The 26,560-nt window shown below is 39.8% G+C and overlaps 1 protein-coding gene across 1 annotated transcript in view; it reads left to right on the top strand.

Moving 5' to 3' along the window:
- Nucleotides 1-6,464, top strand: part of ADAMTS5 (ADAM metallopeptidase with thrombospondin type 1 motif 5) — a 99,896-nt gene extending 93,432 nt beyond the window's left edge. The window contains exon 8 of the mRNA XM_088481639.1: nt 1,049-6,464. Within this exon, the coding sequence (XP_088337765.1) occupies nt 1,049-1,604 (556 nt within the window). The 3' untranslated portion in view covers nt 1,605-6,464. The remainder of the gene's footprint in view (nt 1-1,048) is intronic.
- The last annotated feature ends 20,096 nt before the right edge of the window (nt 6,465-26,560 follow it).

Here is a 26,560-nt window from a genome sequence, read left to right as displayed (position 1 = left end):
TCTCGGTGCCAGTCATGGAGAAACTAGAGTGATATCATGCAAGTGACAGCAGATTGCTTTATACACAAGCACATTTTCGAGTTATGTTGGAAGTGAGCTGAAGCAGCCGTATTCACCACAGGAAGTTAATAGTGGTAAGGAATCAAAATCATAGAATCGTTTTCATTGTAAAGACTCCAGGGTAGAGACTATGATTGTTTCCCCAGCTTGATATATTGTATTCATGCCACAGTTGTGGCGGTAGATGGCAATTATATTTGTGTGTACAGTATGTTTATTTTAAACCTTCTTTAATTTGTTGCAGTACAAAAAGACATTTAAAAAGACCTACAGTCTTGGTGCTTACCAAGGGTTTTGGACCTTGCTCTCTTGTCACCACTTTGAGACCCAACCTGTTGTAACTGTTTAAGGGCATCTAGAATGAGGTGTATAGTAAGCCTGGTCACTGAGTAGTAACTACAATCTCTAACCTATATCTCAGTGACAGCACTCTACTTTTTTGGGAGTCGGTGCTGGAGGCGAGAACCTGCAGTATAGTCACAGTAAGGGTCGCTAAGGTGTGCCATGATAGCAGTGATGGTCATAGGCTGAACAATATTTTAAGATGAAAAAAAAAACAAATAAAAAAAGTTTATTTTATGAAAAAGTTTGGACCTTTGATGTGACATTAACACTTGTGCATTGCACATCTATCCGATTTTACCCACAAACCTGAGGGTGCTCTTAGTTTGTGGACCCATCTCTGTTGAAGACCCTTAGATCAAACTAGATAGAGTATATTTTGTACTTCACAAATGAGGTCTTCTGGATGTAAGTGGCTAAAGAACAGAAGTCTAATAGATTCAAAGTTAATTATGTTTTATGTTATTTTAGGTACTTAAAGTTTGATCAAAGTCTAAATAAAATATAAAATCACAATACTTACTGTACTAATCCAATAGTTTATTCTTCCTATTGGCTGTTTTTTTTTTCGGATTTCATGCTTTGCTATTCTTTGTGCCATTGTGGACTATAAATAACATGTATTCTATACTCTTACTTTTTATAGCAAAGGCTATACGGACATTGTCAAGATTCCCGAGGGAGCTACTCATATAAAGGTGAGGCAATACAAGGCCAAAGATCAGGCTAAGTTTACAGCTTACTTGGCATTAAAGAAGAAGACGGGGGAATACATCATTAATGGAAAATACATGATATCCACTTCTGAAAACATCATTGAAATGAATGGATTTGCCATGAACTACAGTGGTTGGAGCCATGCAGATGATTCAATCCACAGCTTGGGGCACTCATCCATAAAGGAGGTGTTAATCGTACAGATTCTTGCAACGGATTTTATTAAACCTATCGATGTGCGTTACAGTTTCTTTGTACCAGGAAAACAAAGTTCGAGCACAAACAGCATTAACAATAATGTGGTTCTGCAAAGCTCTGAGCCAGAGTGGGTGACTGGACCTTGGCTGTCTTGTTCTAGAACATGTGACACTGGCTGGCACACCAGAACTGTCCAGTGCCAAGATGGACAAGGGAAATTAGCTAAAGGATGTCTTCTCTCTCAAAGACCATCAGCATTTAAGCAGTGCTTACTCAAAAAGTGTTAGCCAAAGGATAAAAACATTGTCCTAAATGACACAGGACTTAACTGCTGTGTAAAAGTAGGTCCATCAAGACAGATGTTGGCTTAGGCTTTGTTTGCGCTGTACCAAGACAACTAAAGGGCTGTACAGCATTAGGGCCACAAATGAAACATCCCTTGAAACGATACATGGGCTGGTCAACAAACCTTGAATGTCAAGAGGAATATCTGAAGAGACCACATCCTGTAGGTGATGAGATGATGCAGTCTTTGCTATTGTCTCCTTTGCATCACCTACCTCTAGAGAAGAAAGCCTTGAGGAACATCTGCTAACTAATACTTGTGGACGGCATGTAGTAGGTTATGTTTGTGGTGTTTTGTACATATGTGTCATTTTGTGTGTCACTTTATATATCACTTGCTTCTTAAGTTAAGCACAGTGATTGACCAAAGTAGATCTGCAGCTGCTTTAATGATCAATTGTTTCTGAAACAGCTGTGGGTAGTTACTGGAGACAAGAGCTTGTTGTTGCTCATCATTTCTGGGTTTTTTTGATTTCTTTTCTTTTTTTGTTCTTGTTATTTTTGTTGTTGTTTTTTGTTTTCTTTTGCTGACAAGCCGACATTGTGTGACAGCAGATTTTCAATTTAGAAAGTGTGATCTTTCAACGCGTTTGTTTACATATGATAAGAGCCTACCAAAATGTAATGGTACAGACATCTGTGTCAGTCGAAATTGCAAATTTAAAGGGCATTGGCACGTCAATTTCAAAACAAAAAGTTGTCCAAAAACATTCTAATGTATTTGACATTCTCTTTAGCTGGACCAACTTTTTTTTTTTTTTAATATTCAAAAAAAACTGTTTTCTCTGAGTACTCATGAAAGGTGGAACAAAAATAAGAATGCCATGCTGTCCCTTCATTATGAGGAGTTCTGCGCATAAATGCTGTAGTCCTGGTGTTTTGAATAAGCCATGTTACGTTTGTGTTAGTCCTATATTTTTTTACATATTACAGTGAATAAGGGTTGCTGCTTCTGTTTAACAGTCCATTAGTCTATTCTCATTTCAAAGGCAGAACAGTCATTATAATTAAGCTCTCTAGTCATAAGGTATATTTTTATAAGTAATGATCAATACAATTAACAAGAGGTGCTATCAATTACTTGGAAAAGTATATGTAAAAAGAAAAAAAAATGCATAGAAATATTGTGTTGTACAATAGAATGTTACAATATAAATCTCTGTTGGATTCCAAATTTCAGCTTTTAAATCGATTTACAGTATATAGTCTGGGTTCCTAAAAAGGCAGGGTGTATAAGGGAACCTGATTCACAACTACATGTGCTTAATTCCTGTATGTTGTTTTTGTTATTGCCTCTTACTTGTTAGTTTTATAGTAATATCATTATGTTTTTTAATTTTTACTGTCAACTTTACCCACTAGGAGCATGCTCATGGGCACTAAGATGGACTCCCCAATTAAATAAGACACAGCTTTGCAAAAATATTTAAAGGATAGCTTACTTTGTCACGGCCCTGTGTAGCTATTTTGCCACAGTAGAGATTCTGCAGTACAAATAACTGTAGCACAGCAATCATGCATCAATGAAACTTAATGACACTATGCCAAAATCTGATGCTGAACTTTGAGAACGGGTTATGTTTAGAAGATACATATCCTCCGATATCCACCACATGGTTATCTAAGATTAATACTGTTCAAAAAAACAAATAAATGTAAAAAAAAAACCTTGATTTAAAGAATTATTCAACGAAAATAGACTTTTGTACACAAAAGCTTCCTCATCTTAAATAAATTGATTGTGTACTTAGACACATTAATAATTCTGGAAGACGACTAATATTCTCTGCATAATAACATTGAAAGAAATCAATACTTGGAATTTGTGAATGTCGGCAAACGCTATATAAAATGTCCTCAGCAGTATCATTTGTCTCAATGACAAGGACATTGTTCAGTGGCTTGGGGGAGTCCAGTTACCAAAGGCTTATAAAAAGACTGCTGCATCACAGTAAGTTAAATAGAAAATACAACTTAACCTCTCATTTAACGAGCGTCAGTGCAGTTTTTCCCAGTCTCTCTGCGGAATTAACTTAATTAAAAAATAATAAAATAAATAAATGGACACAAATATTTAAATGAATTCTGATAACGAAGGAGGCTAACATAATGAATCAGATTAAACTGGCTCTGAATAATGTGTCTATCTCTATTTCTGCTACAATTCTTTTTGGCGTGCATATTTAGAATTATCCATGAAACAGCAGTATTTTTCACAATCCAAGCACCTAGTTCCCTGCTTAATCAACATTTTGACAGGAGTAACGTGTAAGCAAAAAAGAGAATTGCTGTCCCCTTGCAGCAGTGATTTAAAATGTATTTCGAAACAAATATCAAAATTAGCAAATGAGTGTTATATAAAGGTATTTAAGCTTAATTCATGGCTTGATGAGCAGGTGCGGTGAAATTCAGTGTAAAAAAATTTTTGTCCTCGGACATAGCATTTCGAAGAGTAGCGATGATCTGGACATATCAACCATGGGGTATATTTACTAAAGTGGGCATTTTTAGAAGTGAAATTGTTGTCCCTAGCAACCAATCAGATTCTAGCTACTATCTTCTAGGAGCTGCTAGATACATGATAAGTAGAATCTGATTGGTTGCTATGGGCAACAACTCCACGCTTTTGTTTTGCCGATCCACAAAATTTAATTCCGTGCTGTACTTGTAATTTCGCATTTCCCTGACTTTATAGTGTATGACTAGAGCTGGTACTGCACGATAGCAGGCAATTCATTTTGCTGCATGGACTGGAAAGACTTAATGTTAAATTCCACCGGCGAAATGCGCCAAATTTTGCAGCCATATGTGGATTAAGGCGAATATTTCACTGAGCAGTTTTGAAAATTTTGCTAATCTCTAATTGTTTTCGGCTCTAATTCTCCTTTATTTGCAATGCAGCACTGAAAAAATAAAAAAGGAAAATAATTTATTGTTTGTACAACTGGTGTGTGAAAAAAACATATGTAATGATTTTATTTATTTTTTTTATTTAAAAAAAAAAAAAAACCCTATTGTACAAGTTTTTCTGTATTTAATGTGTTACTCGTCATTTTACATGTTTTTTCCCCCTTATTTATGCTTCTTGTTTGTTGATTTGTGAGTTTACTTGATATCCAGCGCCGGTTGCTTTTCTATGTTTTACAAAAGGCTTTCAATATAAAATAAATGTATATATACATATACTGTACATATTATACATATATAAATATATTCTCTTAATAGAACTATATTCTGACACCAGCTTGTTTTTACCTTTCAAAGAAAGTATAAAAACTAGCTATTTTTTTTCCCTAAACGACAGGCAATGGTCTACACACACTGCTGAACAAAATGTACTTATGTAGTCTTATGAAATTCAGGTCAAACTAAGTTCAGTTGATATAAACTACACTTAGAAAAACTTCTTAAGACAGTACTGTTCAAAGAAAACTTTTCATAGTCTAATTCCTAAACTATTTTCTAGCCACTCCCTACAGAAAATATGCAAATGAGTAACTCTAACCAGGGTAAGAGACCTCTGGGAAATACCATTTAATGGTCATGTACTATGTAAAATGAACTATAATTGAAATTCATTATGCATTTAATTTAAAAAAAATACACCTAATTATGTATGATTCAGTATTTTGTTATGTTGCTCCTCCTCTATAATGTGTAATTTTTATAGTTTTTTTGTCACAGATCGTAGAGATTCTAGACATCAGCTGCAACAGTGGCACCACCAACTTGAATTCACATAGATAGCATCGTAATGAGCACAGTAATGAAGGGGTGCAACTGAGGCAGTTTTATGGGACACAAGGCCGAGGGGGCAACTCTATCACTGCCATGGCATCAACCATTTGCAGTTTACAAGGTGCCTTGAGAGGACCCGCTATATGGAATGGTGCCATCTCCCTACTCCCCGAGAGCTTGTCGTTATGATAACTTTCAATCTGTGGCCTCTATTCCCTTCTACACATCATGACACTGCCCTGTTCCATGCAGCACTAACACATCACTCATATCCTTATATAATCTGTGCTGCTGGGGACTCTGCTCTTTCCACTATGTAACGGTCAGTCTGTGACTTCCAGTTGCCTCTATTCCCCTCCTCACATCATGACACTGCCCCTGTCCCATGCAGCAGTAACACATCACTCACTTCCCTATATAATCATTGCAGCTGAGGACCCCGCTGCTTCCACTATGTAACTCTCAGTCTGTGACTTCCTGCTACTTCCATTCCCCTCTTCACATCCTATTATATTAATGTAGCCCAATCTTCACTCAACCAAATGGATAGACAAGTTACTGCCTGCCACAATATAATCGCTCTCAGCTTCTCAAACAGCCTTTTCTGCTGTTGAGCATTCTGGTGAACTTTTTTGGCTACAAATTGTTCTACACACACCCATTACAAAACTGGGGATTCTTTGTTATTCAGGAAATTAAAAATTATAACAAAGAGCAACCCTGTGGGTAGATTTACTAAGACTTCTAAAAGAGGAAAACTGAAGGTGTTTACCATACCAACTAATCAGAGTCTATAATTTTCAAGAATCTAATAGATTAATGATGGCTACAATCTGATTGGTCAGTATTAGCAACACCTCCTCTTTTTTGCTTATTTAGAAGTTATAGTAAATATATCTCTACCCCAAACACACACACAAAAATTTTGAAATATATGTAAAAGAGGTGGAGCATCACAACAAAATGTAGAAAATATGTAATTTTTCTTGCAAAATTAAGATTGTTGTATTTAATAATGTATTTAACTATACAAAATGTATTAAAAACTGACTTTTGAAGATCCATTAATGAGTTTGAGAAGAATATTTTTGTTACCAATATTATTTGAATGTGATATAGAAACACTAAACTATTGTAAGTTTTTATAACTTCGGAGTTCTTTTTGGTGTTAAAAATATCTCCTAAATTGTTTTATTGAAAAGTACTTCACATCTTACGATAAGACTAATAGTCTGACCTTTCAGCTACTAATACATTTTAAGTTTTTATTCTTTTGATTATATAATAGTCTTGTCTAACCTTTGAACATAAAAACGACTTAAGTTTCATTCCCGTTATTCACCTTGAAAAATAATTGTTCAGAGAGAAGATAGGTTGCTCTTGTGATCGCTATCATTTCAGAAGTTTATGTGTGATAAGACAATCTCTGCACCAGTAGATCTGGTAAAGGACTATCTTAAAGCTAAAGATTTAATATTTTCTTCATATAGGTAAACTGCACCCATGAATACTTGCCAAATTTATCATTTATTATTTCCATTTCAATAATGAAAGGATTAGAGTAAATACATTTTATACAGTAAATTGATGAACTCAACAGTATTAGTAGTATAAGTGCTGTATTACTAGTCTGTTGCACCCTAAATGTAATACAAATCCATCTCATATATAGTTGCCCAAAAAGGGACAGGTCTAGTTGCCTGGTTTGAGAATAGAATAACTACGTAGTTGACCAAACTGACAAACACTCCTCCTTAAGTTTGATAAAGTCTAGGGATGGACATCGACCATCGGTGTTTAGCAAATATTGAAGGTTTGCTTCCAATGGTCGAAGTTTTCCATTGACGATGGAGTTACAATGTTTCTCCAACATTGATGGCTGAATTCCGGTGGTAACACGGTACTTAGTTTTTGCCCTGTAGCATAGCACTTAGCCCCACCCTCCTATTGTCCAGAAGATGAAGGCATGCTTGGGTAGATGAAGGGTTGTGGACAATTTTGTTACAATTATGTCTTCCTTGGATGCATGGAACCCCAATCTTTGTAGTTCCCTGAAACCTGCCTAATTTTGTCTTGTATGAGCATAAAGGTATGAACTTTAGTATTTCTTTGAAAAACAAAGATATAAGAAGATATTCTTGCCCCTAAAGAGCTTACAATTTAATTTTGTAAGGGTAAATAAATATAATTGAATCGTCACTTTATCTCTAAGCAAAATTATATTTCACAGACGTATGGCATTATATTTTTATTATAGGAATATAGATGAAGAAAGAGTTTAACTTGTAATTGCTATTAATTTGCAATCACAAATTCTGCACTAACTTCTATTGGGAGCTTTTCATTTTCCATAGAATAGTGTACAGTATGATAAAGTTATATTATCTGTGTGTACAAATTGCAACCACCAGTTCTATAGTATGTTGAGCAAACTAATATAAAGTACTACAAAATTAAATACTAGTAATCCATGTCAGTGGCCAGCATATGTGTTTTTATTATAAATAATATAGATGACTTTTCTGCCCAAGATAATTATATTTGTAGTGAAATTAGATATATGAAATATATACTTTTCTATTTGGTATAGTTTTACAATAATATACACAAATTAGACTGATAATGTAACATAGGCCAAATATTAATTTATAGGTTTATGGTATTACTATATTTTATTAAAATAGTATATATTCCTCACCAATTAATGCACTCCTTTGCATATTTGCCTAATGTCACAATCACTAATCATTTATGTATGTGTGTACAAATATTTAAACAGTGTTTTTGTACACATATATACTTTATTCATATATAAACACGTTAGTCATATGAGGTCTACCTCATATATAGCTGTATTTTGCCTTCTGGTATTGGTTTTGCTCTTTCTGCATGAGTGGGTGTGACCTGTTGTTCTGTGCATAAAGACAGACAGACAGATCAGGAAACCTCAATAGATGTATTTTGACATTGGCCAAACACACCCAAAACAGTTCTTTAGTTGAGTTATTTCTTATGTGAAATAAATTGCATATGTCTGCTGAATGTGAACATGCAAATTTGAGCCAAATGTTAACGGATCTAGGGGTAGTTAGATCTGAGTTGGGCATTTTTACAAAGTAAAACAATACTATTGTCTCTAAAATCGTAATCTGGTTACCCACTGGCGTTGCGTTAAATGCCAGTGACACCGCATGTCAAACACAATCACACTTGACTGGTAACGATTGCTTGCACTTGTGTTTGGGAAGGGGTCGATGGAGGAAAATGCATTGATCCTCATGGGTTCACCACTTTCCGGGATCACCACGTAAGTAAATGGAGCATACAGTGTTCTAAACAATTGCACCGATAAGTTAAAAATGCTAGTAAAACCATGTATTTTGACAGCAGTTGGTTAGGGCCCTTAATGAGTCAAACCAGTCTTAAAACTACCACTGCTGTCAGCGTGTGGCTGATAAGGGGACCCAATGTTATGGGGATCCAGAAGAGTTGAGTTACTTTCGTGAGGACTCCACATTGCCCTCAAGGGTGCAGAATAGTGCCCTCTTCTGCACAAGCCTGGGTCCGGAGCTTCACTGCACATACGTCGAAGCCATGTATGATCAGAAGAAGCCCCATCCTGCTATATATGAAAGGGTGGAGTGCCATAAATGGGCCCTCCTTCAAATTTTGCTATAGTGAGTGGAAATGTTGTGTTCTGACCCATTATCAAACTAACCTGTAGGCAATTTAATGTTAGTGATATTAACAAGTTTGGAGCTGTTACTAATATAGGACTTTCTTTTGAATGTTGACCTTGCAATATCTGGATTATACAGATCATTCAAGACTTTAGGAAAGAGGTTTATTTCTTGCCTCATTTAAATGTAATATATATTTAAATCTCCATTTTTTTTACAAGCATATTTTTGTAAGGGCACTTAAGTTTTATGTATGTCTTTGAATATCCTTCATTTTATTGATGTGAAAAGGATAGTTTGACAGCCACAGAAAATGTTAATGACATTTTGTTAAATTGAAAATAGGGTTTTAAAATACCAAATAATGTTGTTTTTAGCTTTAGTCCCCCTCTGCAAAGTCCAGGAACTTGAAGGTCATTTACAAACTGCAAGGTTTAAAGGCCACAGCACAAGTACTTTCTTGTGACATTACATGGCTACTTTTGTGCAAGCGCACCTTCATTTGTAGTGAAATGCGTGGATCTGCAAGCCAAGATGGCTGCATTTGCAGGAACATGGACATTCATATAGATGATTGGGAGGAGTTGGGTAGATTAAGAGTGCTGCTTGCTAAACAGGGATTACACATGTCCACTATTGCACTGAAGTGCATAGAAGACGTACTTTTGTGGGATTGGATTATTTAAATTATATAAGGAGATAGCAAAGTCACATTAAAAGGGGCATTCCATGCTCTTCAGGAAGTTGCACAAGATTTTGCCCCCTTCAATAGACATTGATTTCTCCTCCTCCTGTAGATTGGGTCTTGTGCCCAATCCTATACAATTAGATAAATGTACAAGAGACGTGCAGTCAGGGTAGGCAGATTCTCCCCTGTCATACTCCCTGTCATGTTCCAAAGTTTTGATACGAATGTGTGCCTCTCCAATCTTTCACCTCACCGCATGTCACTGCAATGCACACTTCAAACAATGTAGTAGATGGTTCAGTAGAGCATACCTGACAACTGTTCTGAATTTGGCGGGAAGTCCTGATATATTGGGGCCAACAGTATCAGAGTTTCTTCCAAGAATGGGTGTTTCTGCCAAGATTGGGGCAGGTTTGTGCGTATCAGGGCAGGGCTTGACGTAATATCTGACAGACGTTCCTTCACACATGACTGAATTAGGACATAAATGAGACTAAACTGAGCAGTACTTTAGGGGGAAAAATTAAATAGGAAACATTATCAGTGAAGGAGGATTCCCAACCTGGTGCAGACTGCTATGACAGCAGTGTGTACCCAATCACAGTATGCGTACACCTAGAAATGAGCTTGGAGGATAGAGTGGATAGCTTGGAGTACATTTGCACACTATGCATGTCAGTAAAGTTTGGATATTACAATGACTGTTATTAGAAATCAGCAAAATATAACTTAGGGGTGACTCTGGTCTAAGAACATTTCATTTAAGTCAACATAAGTGAATGGCAAAGAGTAGTATAGGACAATAATCAGAATTACAACTGTAGAGATAGAAAATGTTATTTCTGCTAACCCAAGCCCTATTGCCCTTGGGTGTACTGTATATATCCTTCTACATGGTTTATATGACTCCCTGGCTCCATATTAATCCCTAAACACTTTATTGTATCAATACATATTTTAAAATGAACCAGCTTGAATAGCACTTAAACTGAATTATTATTTTTTTGTATTTATATGGCTCCACAAAGTGTGTGTATCGCCGTCTGGTGAAATGTACAAAAAAACACGCACACAATAAAATGTAGTTAGACAGATGGGGGGGAACAAACATTGAGATTTCTATACAACTAATAGACAGTTACTAACAATAGCAGTCACTGACCAAGTACCCTGAGAGGTGCAGACTGTAATGAATCAGAGCCACTGGCTGTGAGTGGGGGCATGCCGGAGACAAGGATATTGCAGGGTGAGAATTAAGAGGGTGGAGGGCTCTGACCATGAGGTCTTACGGTTTAGTGTAATGTATTATACAACTAAGGAGAAAACTTCTGGGCTGCAATTTGATACAGGTTGAGTCTCCCATATCCAAATATTCCGAAATACGGAATATTCCGAAATACGGAATTGTTTTGGCATGACTGAGATAATGAAACCTTTGATTTTTTATGGTTCAATGTACACAAACTATGTCTAAGGCACAAATTATTTAAAATATTGTATAACATTACCTTCAGGCTGTGTGTATAAGGTGTATATGAAACATAAATGAATTTAATTTCTGTACACAAACTTTGCTTGAGCCACAAAATTATTGAAAATATTGTATAAAATAACCTGCAGGCTGTGTGTATAAGGTGTATATAACACATAAATGCATTCTGTGTGTATATTTGGGTCCCATTCCCAAGATATTTCATTATGATATGCAAACATTCCAAAATCCGGAATATTCCGTTATCCAAAATCCCCCTGGTCCCAAGCATTTTGGATATGGGAGACTCAACCTGAAATAATGTTTCTTTATTGTAAACCTATCTAACTGTATACTGAACCCCCTGACCCAATATCATATATATATATATATATATATACATATACATACAAGCACAGACGTATACCTGGATACAAGAGAAAATTCATACATACTATGTAAGTGTTGGGCTCCAATAGGACCCTGGTGCCTATAGAGGGCACCAGGGTCCTATGTTTTACATAACATGAGTGCTACCTGACAAGTATATATATATATATTTATATGTGTGTGTGTGTATATATATATATATATATATACATATATATATATATATATATATATATATATACATATATATATATACATATATATGTATATATATATATATATATATATATATATATATATACGCACAAATATATTTGGTCTTTTGCCTAAGAGGTGAACTATTAGAAATGGTCTAAGGTTTTGTGCTTAATACAACCCATTATTTTTTTATTATTATTATTATTTTATTTTTTTTATTTGATGTTGGGTTATCAAACAATAAATCAAATTATCCTCATTACAACTGTGGAAGTGTTTACATTTTCTGTTTTCCCTCTAGTATGAACTGTGTTCACGATAACCTCAGTGTAAGACCCGTTCATTGAAATGATACATTTGTAAATCCTCAGTAACGATGCTACATAAAAAAAAAATATTTAAAAATAGCGCTACACTTGTATATGGTTTAAATTAAATTATGCAATGTAAATTCTTTATTCTGAATGTTAAAGGCAGGATATGTTAGCAGACAGCTTGACCTGTACATCAGGCTGAGAAAATTATTATTAAAACTCAACTGCACTAATGGGCCTAAAAAAAGTAGATTATATCATTGCACCCTTTAGTTAATTTGTCTCTTTATATATGCAATAGTTTGCACCACATTATCAGAGAACTGTAGGGGAATTGTACTGTATCCGCAATGTAACAGAATGTTAATGTTTTCTGGACAGAAAAACAAAACAAAAAAAGTAATTACTTGTTTTATTTACAATGTATAATCTGGAATTTGGATTTTTTTGATGTTTTGGTGAAACAAAAAAATAAAATAAAAGTAAAGATGTAGTACATGGTTATTTTAAATTACATAATGTGTTGTGCTTCTTTATTGAGCTGTATGTCGCAACGGAAACATTAGGATGTGCAAATCAAAGTACTTAGAATCAGCGACAAACATAATGGACAGCGAATGGACGAGAGTTACATAAGCTGGGATTTAGTAACAAAAAGTACAGTAAACAAAGCAAGGCGTTTAAAAGTAATTTATTCCATCGCGGCAAAAACACACATCATTATAGCTGATCCGCTCTTTGTACATCCCCGGCACAAGAAGATGAACAGGCAGAGGCATTAGTCTGTCTGTGCCATTTACCAGCCTTGGAGTAAACATCCCTTTCATTGTAGCTGCTTCTGTTTAGTTTTCACAGGAGCAGAAGTAAGCCAGGCCATTAAGATAGAAGGAAAAAACACATTGGATCGGGAAGTCTCTACTTTTATCTACAGAGTAGCGATGTCCCGGGTTTGAAATTCCATTTGGCTTCGTACAGTTTTTCTGACACATGGTAATATGCAGGAAAAATCACATGTAAACCACATTACATTCATGTATGCATCCAACACACATTTCTAAGTTTTAATCGATTTTATCTGCATCTTTTTTCACACGAGCGTCTGTGACAACACAGTAAGAAATTATCTTGTTCAAGTCAAGCATGTGGAAACACTTCTTAAATGCATCGCAATACTACTATTAATATGCACTTCCGCTGGGAAGATTGTGAGTTTTCTACAGCGTTGAATAGCCTCAGACGCACTAAAAAGAAACAAAAGACAAAAAAAAATGCACTGCGGCGAAACGCAAGATAAGTTAAATATGTGAAAAATTTAAATATGTACTGTAAAATAAAAAAAAGGATAATATAAGTCACCACAGAGTTCCTGGTCTGGTTCTTTTATATCGTCAAAAATTGTCATAAGCAGCCTGGCCAAACCAATGGGACACAAGGAAACAAAGTAATAACATTAGCAGGGTTAGAGCGAGGAGTTGGCCTAGTCCCAAATAAAATGCTTTGGGACAAAACATTGTAGGTTGGGCCATACAATTCCTGAAGCCTATAGGGCCTCATTTATCAACAAGATGTATCATTCACAACGAGTGATAAATGCGTTACGTATAATAATCGTGCTCCAGCCAATCAGCTCCCAACTGTCATCTGTTTGAAAAAAGACAGTTGGGAACTGATTGACTGGAGGACCATTTATCACTTGATGTGAATGATAAAACTTGTTGATAAAGAGTGAAAAGCATGCTTCTATTTATATAGGATGCACTGCTTAGTCTGCCTGGGCAATTCTTCCCCCCTCCTGCACTCTACCTACATTTTACTCCTCTGCGCAACTTTTTACATACATACATAGTCCTGGTAAAAGGCCGACCTGAATGTCCCCTCTTCTCTCCTGCCCAACCTTGACTCCACCATTAAACTTCAATTATCTTTTTCTTAGCTCAGCCCTCTTAAAACTTACAATAACTATAACTTATCTAAATAATAAATACACGTACGACTGCAGTTGACATGTCCAATTAGGGTCAAATTTATTTAGACAAATTGAACTAAAATTTAAATACATTTTTAGTAGTATGTTAAAGTTTGTATGGTGGCGGACAAAGAACGGATGACAAACCACAAGACAACAACAAAAAAACAATTCTACAACTCAAACGTTGGTGCTCAACTCTCCAAGATCAAATAACACAACCAGATGGGCTTGTGTTAATTCCTGGTAGGGACATTTTCTTGGCCATCACAGCACACGAGGAGACATGCACCCACTAATAACTAATAAACAATTTGAAACCATGCAGCCTATTGAACCTCCACTGTACACTTACAAATGAAGGCAGCAAACAGGTAACAAAACAGGGAGGGAGAGAGATTTAAATAATTGGGGAAAAAGGGAATAGGACCCTGCACAGGAAAAGTAATTATATGAGTATGTATTAACAATAAACCAACTGTAACACGTTATTATTCTAGATAAATATTCATATAAATAACAATGTGTTGGTGGTGCTCCCTGGAACAAATAATTATCTATATTATTGTAAATTGCAAGGGCAAACAAGAAAATTCCTTTTTTGGGGCACTCTTGAAATAGACATGTAAAGATAATGATAATTAAAACTTAACTTTTATACCTACTTGTATTATAAAATATTGTTTAATAAATCAAGGCGAAAATATATGATAAAATTACTATACATTCCTGTATGATCTATACATATATTTTCACCTTGATTTATCAAACAATATTTTATAATACAAGTAGGTAATAAAAGTTTTAATTATCATTATCTTCACATGTCTATTTCAAGAGTGCCCCAAAAAAGGAATTTTCTTTTTTGCCCTTGCAATTTACAATAATAGGGAGAGAGATTTCCAGAAGAAAAGAGGGGGAGCTACCAAGCGACATTAGTTTATAAACAATCATAAACAGACCCCTCAAAAATATCTGGATAAAATTTAAATATTTACATGTATCATTTGCTAATAACAAAACTTAAAGCAGTATCACACAAAACATCTTAAAGTGGCCTTGCTTGAACCCATCTTTGTTCAGCAAGATTAACTGGCTAAATGCAATCAAAAACTTTAGAACAAATAGTGGGCGATAGTTAATAACACAAAACAAAAAAAATCAGAAAATACTTAGACTTATGAAAGGATCCAGATATGGATGTCTTTGATGTAACTACTTCAGATTTCAACTCATGTGGAAGACGATTCACAACATGAAAAAGAACATATACAAATGGATGACAATAAAAATCTATGGGAAAGATTTCTGGACTGCACAACCTGACTATATATATATAATGGGAGGTGCTACCTGATGAGACTAATTGCAGGCACAGAAACAGACAAATCTCAGGTGCACAACTCCAAATTATTAATAATATATATAAATGCAATAACATTTTGCAATCAATAGAGGTTTTTAGCATAATCATGGCCAAGGTTATGGGCCTACCCACCATATCCAGGTAACCTCTTTGAGGTAGGTCCCTAACATACTAGGGTTCAAATCCAGAGCGCAGGACCCTCCAAAACTGGCCCAGCCAAGCCGCCCCAGGGCACCACCATAGTAAGAAAAGTGCAGTGTAAAGAGATAGTTAGGAGCAGCTGCAGCTGCATATAAAGAATGAAAATAAAAAAGTGAAGTACATATATATTAAACACACACAGTGAAGGGTTAAAATGTGTTATAAAGGAAAATGTGTTATAATGCGGTGCCCTGAGACAGATTAACCAATGCAATCCAGGGGGACCCAAACCCCAAAAATGAACCAAAGTTGCACTACAGTATATAACTTGTAGGACTTACCTAGAATTGTGCCTAATACAGTGTGCATATACATTACCATACTCCATGCTTTGAAACCAATAAGGAAGGGTGCTAGTCCAGAATGTGGGCATCTCCTTTCCCTCAGAGTGCAATAAAGCACATTAAATGGAGTATATGGGAAAGATTTCTGGACTGCACAACCTGACTATATATATATATATATATATATATATATAATGGGAGGTGCTACCTGATGAGACTAATTGCAGGCACAGAAACAGACAAATCTCAGGTGCACAACTCCAAATTATTAAAAATATATATAAATGCAATAAAATTTTGCAATCAATAGAGGTTTTTAGCATAATCATGGCCAAGGTTATGGGCCTACCCACTATATCCAGGTAATCTCTTTCAGGTAGGCCCCTAACATACTAGGGTTCAAATCCAGAGCGCAGGACCCCCCAAAACTGGCCCAGCCAAGCCGCCCCAGGGCACCACCATATTAAGAAAAGTGCAGTGTAAAGAGATAGTTACGAGCAGCTGCAGCTGCATATAAAGAATGAAAATAAAAAAGTGAAGTACATATATATTAAACACACACAGTGAAGGGTTAAAATGTGTTATAAAGGAAAATGTGTTAGAATGCGGTGCTCTGAGACAGATTAACCAATGCAATCCAGGGGGACCCACGCCCCAAAAATGAACTAAAGTTGCACTACAGTATATAACTTGTAGGACTTACCTAGAATTGTGCCTAATACAGTGTGCATATACATTACCATACTCCATGCTTTGAAACCAATAAGGAAGGGTGCTAGTCCAGAATGAGGGCATCTCCTTTCCCTCAGAGTGCAATAAAGCACATTAAATGGTGTATATGGGAAAGATTTCTGGACTGCACAACCTGACTATAGATATATAATGGGAGGTGCTACCTGATGAGACTAATTGCAGGCACAGAAACAGACAAATCTCAGGTGCACAACTCCAAATTATTAAAAATATATATAAATGCAATAAAATTTTGCAATCAATAGAGGTTTTTAGCATAATCATGGCCAAGGTTATGGGCCTACCCACCATATCCAGGTAACCTCTTTCGGGTAGGTCCCTAACATACTAGGGTTCAAATCCAGAGTGCAGGACCCCCCAAAACTGGCCCAGCCAAGCTGTCCCAGGGCACCACCATAGTAAGAAAAGTGCAGTGTAAATCTTTCCCATATACTCCATTTAATGTGCTTTATTGCACTCTGAGGGAAAGGAGACGCCCTCATTCTGGACTAGCACCCTTCCTTATTGGTTTCAAAGCATGGAGTATGGTAATGTATATGCACACTGTATTAGGCACAATTCTAAGTAAGTCCTACAAGTTATATACTGTAGTGCAACTTTGGTTCATTTTTGGGGTGTGGGTCCCCCTGGATTGCATTGGTTAATCTGTCTCAGGGCACCGCATTATAACACATTTTCCTTTATAACACATTTTAACCCTTCACTGTGTGTGTTTAATATATATGTACTTCACTTTTTTATTTTCATTCTTTATATGCAGCTGCAGCTGCTCCTAACTATCTCTTTACACTGCACTTTTCTTACTATGGTGTAGCCCTGGGCGGCTTGGCTGGGCCAGTTTTGGGGGGTCCTGCACTCTGGATTTGAACAATAGTATGTTAGGGACCTACCCGAAAGAGGTTACCTGGATATGGTGGGTAGGCCCATAACCTTGGCCATGATTATGCTAAAAACCTCTATTGATTGCAAAATGTTATTGCATTTATATATATTATTAATAATTTGGAGTTGACAATAAAAATCTGTTCAAATCTGTTCTCTTATACAGTCCACAAATGTCAAAGTCTGTTTTAATTTTTTAATTGTGGAGCGTACCCCACTCACATATAGCAGGTGGTGTAGAAACATATAAAGGTTTCTTTTTCCAATACAGTGTTCCCCCGGTGTATACTTCAAACTTGAATGGTGAAGAGAAGCATAGCTAAACTTACAATTCTGCCGGCCTCTATATGCATGTAAAGGTTTCTTTATCCAAAATAGCCTTATCCTCTTTCATTGATTCCTCATCCCCGCACATATGTAATAGATCACATAAAAGAGAGGGAACGGGCCAAGAATCAGAAGAAGTGGTTTATGAAATGAATACAAATATTCTAAAAACATCTGATTGGTTTTGCAATAATCACACTGGAAAAAGATGGTGAAGTTTCCAAGGGAATAGAATGATTTTTGATGCACCTTTGAAAAAGATAATTCTGTTCATCGAAACGCGTTGGTGAAGGGTCCTTGTTGCTACGGTATGCATTGACATTTTGTAATTTTTTTACCTGGGAAACTTCACTGGTAGTTTAGGAAAGTCCGGTATTCCTATACTGCATTGTTTTAGTGTACATTCACCATTTTTTTCCAGTGTGATTATTAATAAAGGTAAAAATGTCACAATGGGCACTTATACTAATAAACACATTCTGATGGGGTATATAAATAAATATTAATCACCCTAAAAAAATGAGTTTTCTGTCCACTTGAATCACTAAGAATTAATTGTCAAGGCAGTGTCCTGATCATATGATCCAGTAGGATATTTTCCACTCCAAAGGAAATTTTTCACTCAATTCAATCTGGAAAATAGAAATGTATCCCCCACTTTCCAAGTACCCCTCGGGAATTGAAATTGGGGAGATAGACAGAAGAAAGTGCTAGTGCAGAGACCTTTTTGTAAAGGGATAAATTTAATTAAAAAAATAATGCACTCACAATATACATATAAAAACAGGCATATAGTACTCTTATATGAATACAATACTCATAGTCCAGTCGGCATTTTGTGGGTTGTGGGTACGCCTACCCAGGGTCTAGATGATATTGGGACACATGGTTTCTGCCACCTGGGATTGGTATATCCGTCTCCAGAAGGTTCTCCACAATTTTCTTTCCAAAAACTGTCACTGGTTATGGTCCACATATAAGCTTAACACGTGGCAGACATTAGTTGTCCTTCCTCAGAAGCCGTTATGTGTGTTATAAAGAGAGCCTACTAAAATACCCTCTTTAATTAGAGGGAACACGTGTCAGCTGTAACTGCTTCACATCCGTTCTCTTTGCTCTGGAGTAATAGCCCCACGTGCTATAGAAGCAGGAACAGCTGACATAAGTTCCGGCGTGTATACTTAGTCTATTGAGCATAACTGGAAGTCTCCGTTCCTTGACTTTTGGTTTAGCGCTTTGCGTTCCAGCTTGTCCAAAATTCCAAAATAGTCCAAAATTCGAATAGGGTAGCCACACCCAGTGTCGGACTTGGGCATAAAGGGCCCACCGGGGGAATGCAGTAGTATGGGCCCATATGTAAGGGGTGTGGTCATCCACCAGAGGGGGTGTGACCAGCACCACAGTTGCTTGGTTAACCATTAGGCAAATATTGGTGTACTTTCTAGAGAAGAAAACCAAGAACCAATATTTTTCAGTGCTCCTGCTCCACAAGGTAACTGACCCTCCTATAGAGTAACAGTGTACAATTCAGTCCACAGTCTACAACATGACACCTAGAGGAGGGGGTAGGGCCCTCAGACAGTGGGGCCCACCGGGGATTTCCCCTGTACCCCTGTGGGCCACACCAACTGCCAGTGAGTCCCAGCTGGTGATGTTTGGCAGTGTTTGGGGTGGCAGTTGGTGTGGCTCCCCTATTTGAATTTCAGACTGTGCTGCAGTACCACATCTGGAGCCGCCACTTTCTGTCAAACAAGTCATTGCGCAGGGACCATGGACCGATATCACCAGGGCAACCAGCAAGTCAAATACGGTCCCACTGGGGCAGCGACAATGCTGCACCTTTGCCTTGAGCCATGGCCAACAGTACTGCTCTCGCAGTCCTAGTTACTGTACACAGGGCCGCCATCAGGGGGGACTACCTGGAATTGAGTACCGGGCCCAGAGAGAGAGGGGGCCCGGGAGGCAGCCTCGCAGGGTGTGGATTTGCTCTGGGCACTCTAAAAATACATGGGAATGGAAAACCTGCGCCGGCAGCATTTCCAATATGGAGCCAATAGGAGCTCGCTAAACGGCAGCCAATCAGGAGGGGCCTTGCAACCTCTCTTACCACCCGGCTCCAAGTCAGTCACGCGCATCCCGCTCCACTGTCATCTGGCATGACCACCCGCTCTGAGAGGGAGGCACAGAAGAAACTGAAGGAGCAACACAAGGCTATCCTGGCTGTCATGCTGAGGGAGGATGACAAGTATTGCACTGACTACAAGGCTACGGGTAAGAGCATTGCTTGTCACTACTACTGTAACCCACCATCTTCCTGCTGCAATGTAACGTATGCTGCAGTGTGTAGTGACCAGGGCCTCTCTGGTGCAGTTGCTATGGCAGTTCTGTGTCTGCACTCATCTGGCTGCATCATGTCATCTTCACACATTGTTGGTTATTCAGCGTCTCCTGAAGTCTCTGGCCTGTTATCCCCATATAATGCTGGGCCTCCTCTCTCTCTGTATATCCCTTGCAGTGACATGCTGCAGTGCTGGGGCTGGCTACCTGGAGGCTGGCAGTAGGTGATCTCTTGGTATCAGCACCGAAGGATTTTCTTGTATCTGGTAAACATTTTTAATGCTGCCTATTGTGCCCCCACCACCATTAATGTCCAGCCTTCTCAGTCATGTTCCCCTCACTAAAGTCCATCCTTCTCAGCCTGTACCCCCCAGGTCCAGCTTTCCATGCCCAGTGCCCCCATTAATGTCCAGCCTTCCCAGCCCTGTACCTCCCCAAGTCCAGCCTTCCTAGCACTGTACCTCCCCAGGTCCAGCCTTCCCAGACATGTGCCTCCCCAAGTCAGCCTTCCCAGATGTGTGCCTCCCCAGGTCCAGACTTCCATGCCCTGTGCCCCGTATTAAAGTTCAGCCCTGTGCCCCCCCCATTAAGGTCAAGCCTTCCCAGCTCTGTACCTCCCCAGGTCTAGCCTTCCCAGACGTGTGCCTCCCTAGGTCCAGCTTCCCAGACGTGTGCCTCCGCAGGTACAGACTTCCATGCCCTGTGCCCCCTATTAAAGTTCAGCCCCCATTAAGGTCCAGCCTTCCCAGCTCTGTACCTCCTCAGGTCTAGCCTTTCCAGACGTGTGCCTCTCTAGGTCTAGCCTTACCAGCCCTGTGCCCCCCATTGAGGTCCAGCCTTCCCTGCCCTGTGCCACCCCCACCACCATGTTTAGTCATCCCTGTGCCCCCAATAGGTCCAGTCCTCCCCTCCCTGCCCTGTGCCGCCAAGGTCCAGCGCACCCTGCCCTGCATCCCCTCTTGGTCCTCTCTGCATCCCTCAGGTCCAGTCTTCCGTGTCCTGCAGGGCCGACTCCAGGGTTCGGAGCACCCTGTGCCGGCCCTCGAGAAGGCGCTTTGCCGCGTGCGACCAAATTTGGGGGCGTGGCCTAATTACCATAGTTCACGCCCCATGTGTGACGTTATTTGGAGGCGTGCCTGCATGGCACGCCTCCAAATAACGTCAGGCTGGGGATAAAGCCCAGCACTCTGTCACTGGCTGGGCTTCCCCCAGCCCTCTCCCATCACTGAATGGTTGCCGCGCGCATGCACGCAGCATCCATTCACACTCCGGGGGCACTCCGGGGGTCCGGCATCGCCGCACAGCTGCAGCGGTAGGGGTCCCCAACCTGCCGATTTGACCACCCACGGGCCACTTCAGCCCACGGGTGGAACAGCGGGACCCACTGAAATCGGGATGCTGGGGAGTGGTGCCGCCCCTCTACATATGGTGCCCCTGTGCGACCGCACTGGCCGAACACCCCTAGAGCCAGCCCTTCTGTCCTGTGACCCTCCAGTTGCAGCCCTTATATCCAGACATCACTGGTCTACCATATATTTCCCCCACCTTTCCTCTTGCCCTGCCCCTGATCCCACCACCCCCTTTCATCTTCCACTTCTCCCTTCTTTATCTTTTAACATCCTCCTCCTCTTATGCTGAAGGTGATGGAGAACTGCTGTCCTACATTCAGAAACGACGTGCACCTATTGATGCTCCACCTCTGCTGTTGCTCCACTCACATTATCCACAGTTCCACACCACCCTCACCCCCATCCTTCCAAGGGGGGGCCCTGTCTATTTTGTCAGTACCGGGCCCCATAATTTCTGATGACAGCCCTGACTGTACACCCTGCGATGGGGCCTGCAAATCAATATATATCCAGGAGGGAGACAAACACAAAATCTCATTTAAAATCTCTGATGGGCATTATTTTGCAATGTAGTTCCTTACCTGAATGACACGTTTAGGGGATGATCTTTACAGTGGCGTAGGTTCATCCTAGATGCCCGGAGGCAAGTTATAATTTGGTGCCCCCCCATCACAGCTGCTGACACTGTAATGTAGCATTTCACATGCAGACAGGTTATAGATAGATGAAGGCAGCATCTGATGGTCTGACATGGAGCTCTCCACTAGTATATGGTGGCTTCTCAGGTGCCAGGAAGGGGTGCCACGTATTGGGCGGCTGTGATGGTACACTCAGGGTACATAGGACCTCATTCAGACCCGGTCGCAAGCGCTGAGCGCTCACAACCGGGTCGATGTTTAGGCCCTGCGCAGGCACAGCGGCCGCACTGCGCGTGCGCAAGCCCCGGAGCGAGAGAGAAATTCTCTCGCTCCGGAGCTCACTACAAAACGGGCGGATGTCGATGTTGATAGACAGCTTGACCCGTTTTGTAGGCGTGGCGGGGGGGTGGTTTCACAAACGGAACGCCTGCCGTTTTGTGGGCGGCCGCACTGTCATCATCAGTGATTTCAGTGGGGAGCCTGCTCGATCAGAGCAGGAAGCTCCCTGGGGCTTGCGGTTGCCGAGACCCAACCTTAGGGTCTTGTTGCAAGCCCCGATGGTCGCAATGGTCTTGACCATCGCAACCATCAGCGTGGTCAGTCGTTAAAGCTGTGGGTGGTAACCCACAGCTTAACTAACGACCAGGAGGCCACACTTCAAAAGCCAAGCGGCCGCCCTCATTCAGAGCAAGCGCTCGCTTCTTGCGACCGCCTCTGAATGAGGGCCATAGTTATAGTCCTAAGTGGGGTGAATATGTTGTGGACAATGGAGGAGGTGCCCCCTTCAGAGCTGGAGCCCAGCGGCAGGCGCCTCCATAGGTCTGCCCCTGGATCTATATAACATGCTGGTATTGTTCAGAAATAGATTCTGTTATCTCCGCACAATAACCTCACTCCTTCTGCGCACATTTAATCAATAGTAACATTTGGACTAAAGCAGGAAAGGATTTTAAATGTGGAAATGACAGATGTTTGTCTTTTCATTTTCATTTAATTCCACTTCATTTAATTGACTTTAATTTGTATTTTATATTTGTATTTAATTATTTTTATGTGGTAAATGTGGCTTTCAAGTCTATTAATGACACAGTTATGACACTATTTCATACTTTGTTATATTATTATAATGTATAGCAAAAAGTTAATGCGACTTATATGGTCGAGCCACATTTCTCTGATAAACCGTGGCTTAAATGTGACTTCCAAACTAACACCCATTTTATTTGTTATTTTAATTATATTTTAATTTTAATAACTCAGGAAATGATTGTATTGGAGACAGAGACTAAAGCAATAGGTGAGTTTGATATATAGGTGTGGATTCAGGGCCTGATTAATTTCAGATCGCAACTGCAACAGCGCACGCAGATCAGCCGATGGTGTGTACTGCATATATGTATGACGCACAGTGCGCGTGCGTGAGTTGGCATTGTGATCGCTCTGTGATCGCAAATGCAGGAAGAAAGCTATCGCAGAATGAGTTACTGGGGTCAGCGTTTGGGGGGATGACAGGGGAGTGGTAGGAGAAATGCAGGCGTGCCAGTCCGTTTGAACACCACTGCTGGGGCGTGCATAAATTAGCCACTGCGACGGCATATGCGGCTTGAGTACTCACTGCGTGCGACGAGGTTAACAATTTCTGAGTAAGGTCAGACCTGTTGTAATTGTGCGTGGGGGGCCCATGTGTACTCGATGTTCCCGATGGTATCCGCAAGACTGTGAGGTATTACGAATGTGAGATAGCGGTAGCCGACACCCGCACCCCAGCTGTAAAAAAAAAAATAGTTAAAACTCAAGACACACACCCTGTAGATTGTACAATTTTATTGCACATTCACACATACTTACCTGCTGCCAGCTGTTCTGTCCCCTTCTCCACTATTTTTTACAGAAGGGCCACAAGTGCCAAAGGGCAGGCAAGCTGTTATCTGTAGTTTCACAGTAAAAAACAATAGTTTATATCTATTTTCACCACTATTATGCCTGTACCCACAGCCCAGGGGTGCGGGGAAGAGGCCCAGGCTTCAGCGTATGCCTGGAGTTCTCGGGAGAGGGGGGAACCCCTTGGGTCTCTTCACCTCCCCTGAGATCCCCGGCTTGGGCTGACCGGCTTGGGGTGATAATGCTATGGCCAGGGATTCCGAGTGAAAGTGACCCATGGCTGTGGCATTACACCCCGGCTGGATTTGAGCCCAGTCCTTGTTTTAAAAATAGGGGGACCCCTACACAATTCCCCCCCATCTATTTTTAAAACCAGGACTGGCTCAGCAGCCAAGTGCTGGTTCTTAAAATATATTATATATATATATTAACAAGTATGTATTGTACAGTGCTTGTTTATATATAAATATATATATATATATATATATATATATATATATATATATATATAATAACATAAATGACCCTCATTGAATACAGCTACTTTATTGGGAGGGGGTGGAGTGTTGTGTAGCTTTGCTAGCGCGTCTGCAAACCTCGCACCGGCCCTGCACCCGTGATTGTAATCACGATTCTTAGTAAATTCCAGAGTTGTATCTTTTTCATTGAAATTACTTTTGAGTTGGCTGATGGTGAGTTTAATCGAGTTTGCAATCTCACCCGAGTTTTTCAATGTAAAGAGAGAAATCTCTCCTGAGTTTGCCCTTAGTAAATTTCTGAGTTGGTGAAAATGCATAAACTCATCCAAGAATGCAATCACAACCCACATCGAATCTTAGTAAATTTACCCCAAGCGGTCTTTTCCCATGAGTTACAGGTAACAGAAAAATATAACAGAGAGAAATAAAGTTAAATACTTGTGTAGTTCTGCTAGTTCTACTGACGCATGTCCCCTAGAGGTGAATCTGAAGAAGTTGAAAAGGTGCCTACACACATGAGAGATTGTCAGATCTGCCCTGCAGCACTGCAGATCTGAAGATGCGATGTACGACCTGCGGGGACGCGCAGCGGCATCGTGATCGTGAGTGGACACTCACGATTTGGGCATATTTTACACGATTTGATGTCATGATGCGTCGGAATCGGCCAAATCATGTAAAATATCGCTAAATGTGTAGGCATCTTAAGAGTTTCTACAATGAAACGCGTTACTCAATCTAACGTAACTGCACCAGCATTGGACCTTACTTCTCTTTACCAAAAACTACAAGTCAGCAAGTGCTCTAATGTCAAGAGACTATTACAAGTGTGAAGTATGTCTTTGCTAAACAGTACTCCATACTGCTTCAAGACACTGATGATATCTGTGTTTGTGCTTATATGGATAATTAATCACAACTACTGCAAGAAAAAAATCTTATCCCCTGATGGTCCATCTAAAACAAACTATTTTAGCACAAATTCATGCTGCTTTGTATATTGTATTTTATTTATTGTCGTTTTTTTACATACAGTATTATTAAAATCTTCTTAATTTTATTGCTAGCTATCTGGTCTACAGCTATATAATAAGCGAGAAAGTGTGTGTGTGTGTGTGTGTGTGTGTGTGTGTGTGTGTGTGTGTGTGTGTGTGTGTGTGTGTGTGTGTGTGTGTGTGTGTGTGAGACTGTGTGTCTGACTGTCTGTTTGTCCTGTTTTGTACCTATCTCCACCAAATTTGGCATGGTGGTGTAGTTTGACCAGGATTAGATTTATGCCTAGGTTTCAACTAAGTCAGGGCCACATACTGTCACACAATCCCATAAAACCAGAACACTCTTACATTACACAGGATCTGGGGCTGAGGGGCTGGCTTCATACTGTACACACACTGTCACAGTCTAGTAGGCTCATGAGCAGCCCAGCACTCGATACATCCACTCAATACATTCAGACTGTAGCAGACAGCATAATCAATCCATAATCTTTGGTCCCAGCAAATCCTAGCATATGGGGATTATAAACAATAGGGGAGAACGGATGCAGCCACACAGTGCCACTATCTGGGAACCCCTTCTCCCTGATGGCAGCCCTGCTAGACATGGTCTGCAGGGATCACGCAGGTTCCCAATTATCGGGAATCTGTGCATGCACCTGGCCCATACTGCACATGTGCATTATGGGTCTTCGATCCAGCATGCAGTCCGGCAGCAGATTGTCAGTGATTTACAGTCTGCTGCCATTTCTGGCTGGGGAGCGGGCGGCTACAGATTTGTGTCGCCGACGTTGGCAGGCTTGTGGAGAAGCCAGGATCTCTGTTGGCTGACAAAGATTTCCTGGCCTCTCTATCCCCATGGTCACTCAGCCGGCCAAAGGGATTGCAGATTATCCAATGCTGCGTCCTTGGACACAGCTCGGATTAGTAATGCATGCCTCCTGCTGCATTATCCTATTAC

Source organism: Taudactylus pleione, unplaced genomic scaffold (assembly GCF_031769625.1).
Source record: "Taudactylus pleione unplaced genomic scaffold, aTauple2 ptg000276l, whole genome shotgun sequence".
Taxonomy (NCBI): domain Eukaryota; kingdom Metazoa; phylum Chordata; class Amphibia; order Anura; family Myobatrachidae; genus Taudactylus; species Taudactylus pleione.
Note: the sequence above shows the minus strand (reverse complement) of the source record. Positions and strands in the feature narration are given on the sequence as shown.